This window comes from Frankliniella occidentalis, unplaced genomic scaffold (genome assembly GCF_000697945.3).
Source record: "Frankliniella occidentalis isolate FOCC.00 unplaced genomic scaffold, Focc_3.1 Scaffold456, whole genome shotgun sequence".
Taxonomy (NCBI): domain Eukaryota; kingdom Metazoa; phylum Arthropoda; class Insecta; order Thysanoptera; family Thripidae; genus Frankliniella; species Frankliniella occidentalis.
This window is the reverse complement of record NW_026267574.1, coordinates 4422-9209: the sequence shown is the minus strand read 5'-3', so window position 1 is coordinate 9209 and position 4788 is coordinate 4422. Positions and strand designations below refer to the sequence as shown.

The 4788-nt window shown below is 38.5% G+C and overlaps 1 protein-coding gene across 1 annotated transcript in view; it reads right to left on the bottom strand.

The window, feature by feature from the left end:
- The window catches only part of LOC127751375 (uncharacterized), an 8230-nt gene extending 6125 nt beyond the window's left edge, over positions 1–2105 (bottom strand). The window contains exons 1-6 of the mRNA XM_052274855.1: positions 2028–2105; positions 1875–1955; positions 1444–1683; positions 1075–1378; positions 913–989; positions 132–280 (exon numbers count right to left, since the gene is read on the bottom strand). Coding sequence (XP_052130815.1) covers positions 132–280; positions 913–989; positions 1075–1378; positions 1444–1683; positions 1875–1955; positions 2028–2105 — 929 coding nt within the window. The remainder of the gene's footprint in view (positions 1–131; positions 281–912; positions 990–1074; positions 1379–1443; positions 1684–1874; positions 1956–2027) is intronic.
- Between the last annotated feature and the right edge of the window lie 2683 nt (positions 2106–4788).

Sequence of the window (4788 nt, the reverse complement as noted above, 5' to 3'; positions counted from 1 at the left end):
CAGTCATGTTTGCAGCAACACCCTTACGATGTGCTTTAGAAAGGACAAAAGTGCCCATATATCGAACTAGTTTGCTAATAGGCTCTTTTAAGTCGACTGGTGGCTCATCGAGTAAGATCGGCTTCTCCAACCTTTCCAAGAAATCCAAGTGTTGGTACAGCCTCTCAATCCTTTCTTCATTTGTCAAATATTCGTATATGTGATCTATGACCATTTCTTGTTCTGCAACTTCCCTCTTCTTAACTTGTTTTAACTCTCTTGATTGGCTTTCCAGCCTCTTCTTCAGAGGCCGCAGTTGTTTGTCAGCGCATCAGATGGCATCTCTGAGCTCTTGTGTCTTGAAAAGTTCAGCAGGTGTCTGCATCATGGTTAGCCAGTTTTTTAGGTAATTTGAGGCACTACCAGGTGTCAGGCTTTTGTTTTCAAGACCAAACTTTATGAATTCTTCAACTGCTTCGTAATCTGCGGCTCTCTGAAGTGGCCGTGGGGATTTCTCAAATTTCTTATTTCGTTCGTCGATGTAATACAAAATTCGGCGAATGCTTGTTGGGGAGTTTTTTATATTCGCAAGCTTTTTCCCCTCCTTCGTCTTTGTCTTAATGTACGCGGCAACGACCTCGTCGCTGTCCGGTACTTGGGGAAAGAGTTCTGCAAGTTTCTTCTTGGCAGACACATTTACATTTGATGGACCTGTCGAATGAAATTAACAGAAGTTAAATTTGGAAGTGATGGTTTGTTGGACGTCAAATTGGCCTTGTCTTATTTTCAAACAATGTCAGTGTGACTTTGCAGCCTCGTGAAACAATTTTAAAGTGAGGTTACTCTGAAATTGTTTAAAAAAACAGCAATGCTAGCCTGGCTTCACTCTTAATTCAGGCAATGTCAAACTGGCTCTTGTCAATAACAACGTACCTTCTGGGGCAGGGTCGTCTTCCGTCTCCTCGTATTTCTCAGGTTCAACGTTTTTGTCTCTGGAACTGGCTGATTTGCTGAGGAAAAAAGAAAAAACAATTATTGCATCCCTTCAGTGTGGAAAGCGTTCCATGACATAAAGAGAGGAAAAAAAATTATTACCACGCATCTGGTCCTTTTGGAACATGATGGTTACTCCCACCTTTAAAAATACCTCATCTATGAAATCTCTTGTCTCATCATCTAGCTTCAATCGTTTCTCGAGTTCAATTCCATCAAGAAATTTCATTCCTCCCCTATAGGGCTTATTACTTTGATTTGTAGCAGTTGTAAATGTAATCTTTTGCTCTTTCAAGTCTTTGGCGTGTACTGTTTGGACGTGGGCAGCCATGTTCCCGGAACTTTTCCACACGCCGCAAAAAACACACTTCCGAGAGTCAGATTGGCGCTTCCACTTTTCCAAGTTCTGCAATTAAGATAAAAATAAATGACCAGAGAAAGCGAGAGGGGGGGAAGTATGATTAGCCTGACCTTTTTGTCCTCCACTTCAGTGGTGTCCTTCGTCTTGAGTTTCTTTGGCAAGTTGAAAAGAAGGACCTCCGCTGATCTCTTCCTGGTTCTCTTTTCTTTAACTTCACTTTGTTCATTTTCAGCTTCTTTATTCTTCGTTCTACGTTTGACTTTTCTTGACTTTACTTTCTTTTTGTTTTCAGGTTCCTCTTCAGAGGATAAAAGTTCCTTTTCATTTCCTTTTGGCATCCACAGATCGTCCTGTGAAAAAGAAAAAGTTTTGGAAGGTAAAATGTTAACGTTCAATACAAGACCGTGTTTGTTTTTATTTGAAAAGTATGAGTTCTTACAGAAACTGATCCGTCGAAATCGAAATGTGCATTTTTTTTCTAGAAATTCTGCCTTTTTTTTTTCTTTGAAAGTCCAATATCAGCAGTGTTGGCTGAAGATGCCTTATCATCATTATCGTCATCACTATCGTCATCACTATCGTCATTATCATCGTCATCATCATCGTCATCTTCATCAGATTCCTGGAAAAGAGGTAAGTGAAATTGCGGAAAGGTGTTTATTTTATGTGACGTTCCCATTATTTTTTTACTAACAGGTTTCCTTGGTGGTCTGTCGCAGACCCCTATTTTCACTTCCCCATTCTGACGTTCAATTTTGAAGAGCCATGGCATATTTTGGATGAAGAAGGTAATAATAAGGCCAAGGTCTTAAATTATCCGTTCGCAGTAAGGAAAAGTAAGACTGTCCTGCTTTTGAAGGCACTTGTCATCTTTAAAAAAATTGCTGTGGCTTTTAAAAAGCATCTGGATGGTACTTTTGCAGGGCTCATCTTTAACCACTGAAAAAATGAGACAATGTAATAGACATGATTGTAAATTGTAAATACAACGCATTCCACCACATCTTTAAACAATTATACGATACACACTTCCCCATTAAGAGAGTAAAAGAAAAAAAAGAAAAAAATCTTGGATAACAGCTGGTATAAGAGTAACTTCAAAACACTTAAGAGATTTGTGCAAATTTATCAAAACAACTAACAATACAATACTCATCAACCAGTTTAGAAAATAATAGATTAATATACAGGCAAGTCATCAAGAAAGCCAAGTGCTTACACAACCAAAGAATGGTACTGGAATCCAAAACCAAAACCATATGGACGTTAATAAATGAAAATATTGGCAGGACAAAAAGAGAGCATACAAACTTGAGCATTGCGAGAGAAGATGGAAAAATTACTAGTGATCCAGATGAACTCAGTGACATATTCAATGACTATTACTACAATGTCATAAATGACCTACAAAAGGAAAATCAGGAAACAGGCACAAAAACAAAGAAGCAAATTAACAAGTCAATGTATGTAGGTTCAGTTACTCGGAGTGAGATAATTAATGCCATTGCCAAAGTAAAAGATAAGAAGTGTTGTGGTCCAGATGATATAACGGATGAGATAATTAAAGTCTGTCATCAGAACATAATTGAACCTTTAAGAGATATTATCCATCTATCATTTGAAAGTGGAATTTGTTTAGAAGCATTGAAAATTTCTAAAATAGTTCCGTTACATAAAAAAGGAAGTAAAGATTTAGCATCAAACTATAGGCCGGTTGCAAATCTTTCTGGTTTCTCAAAAATATTTCAAAGTATTATGGCAGACCGTGCCCAGTCCTACCTAACAAATTTTCGTATAATTTCTCCATCTCAGTTTGGATTTGTAAAACAGAAAACTACTGCAGATGCAGTCCTTGATTTCATCCACCTCATTTATAAATGCTTTGATGAAAAATTATCTGTGATGGGTACATTTTTTGATTTAACCAAAGCATTTGATATGGTTGATCATAAAATTCTGCTAGACATACTTGAATCATATGGCATCCGTGGACATGTAAAAGACTGGTTTCATAGTTATCTCAATAATAGAAAGCAATATGTACAAATTACCTACAACAATGGACAAGCTCAAAGTCCCTTTTCATCACAGCTTAAAGATGTAATTTGTGGTGTTCCACAAGGGTCGGTTCTGGGACCCCTACTTTTTAAAATCTTCATTAATGATTTAGTAGAATACATCACATGTGGACATTTTGTAAACTTTGCCGATGACACCAATTTAGTTGTGTGGGCAGAGACACTGGAAGACCTTGAAGAAAATCTAAAACAATCCATACTAGGTAGATGTACGCCAGACCACGTCTCGCGTAACAGGCTTCGCGATATCTCACGAAACACTGTTGCGCTGCGACGCGCCTGGCATACATCGACCTAGGCCTGCGGCGCTGACACCCAAGTCGGGTAGCGCAAAAATTACAGAAAGACACGGGCCGGGCCGGCCGGCCCGTCAACATCCCGTCACTTCGACGAAGCATTCGGGTTGTACATTTTTTCGCTTGTTTTCGTCAAAAACTCCCTGTGGCGCCTAAAGATATAGCCAAACGGCCGAATATTTCGCCCAGAGGGCTCTACTTTGATGAGTTACCCCTAAGAAAACTGTAAAAATAATATTGTTTGTAAACATTATTTGTGGGACCTGTGGTTTTTGATTTTTTAAAAATCCAATTTTTGAGCTAGAATGCTCTTCTTCGAACTCGATCTGTCTTTTTATGATACAAAACGACCCTGAAAATCCCAGGTCGCTAGCTCAATTTGTTCTTAAGTTATCGTGCGTACAGACAAACACACACACACACACACACACAGACAAACAGATGCGAAACTTTTTGATCATCACTGGAGTAATAGGCTTCGCTAATCGCTCAGCCAAACAAGAAATGACTACTTGGTGAAATGTTAATAAGCTGCTTCTCAATGAATCTAAAACAATCCTGATACAATTCAGAACTAATATAAGAAGAATTCAAAATATTGTTGATGTCAAAACAGCCACAATTACAAATCATGCACTTTTCCATTCAGTTCTGAGCCTAAAGGAGGGTGGGGTTCGACGTCAAGTGTGTGGTAATAGTATTACTTCCTGCACAATTTTTCAATATAAGGCCTCTCTTGCGACTTCATAGACCATTTAGTCGTGTTCACCTTATTTTTGTCAAGAAATGCCTCCTAGCGTCCAAACGGTACGAGATGAAGCAAAACGGACGAAATTTTCGCCCTAAAGTTTCTATTTTCACAGGTTACCCGTTAGGAACCCCTGAAAAAATATTTGGTAAAAAATACATTTTGCCTTCTGTGGGTTTTTGATTTTCTATAAAGTCAATTTTTGAGCTAGAATGCTCATCTTCGAACTCGATCTGTTTTTTTATGATACAAAACGACCCTGAAATTCCCAGATCGCTCTATCAATTCTTTCTTGAGTTATCGTGCGGACAGACAACCAGACAAACAAACAAA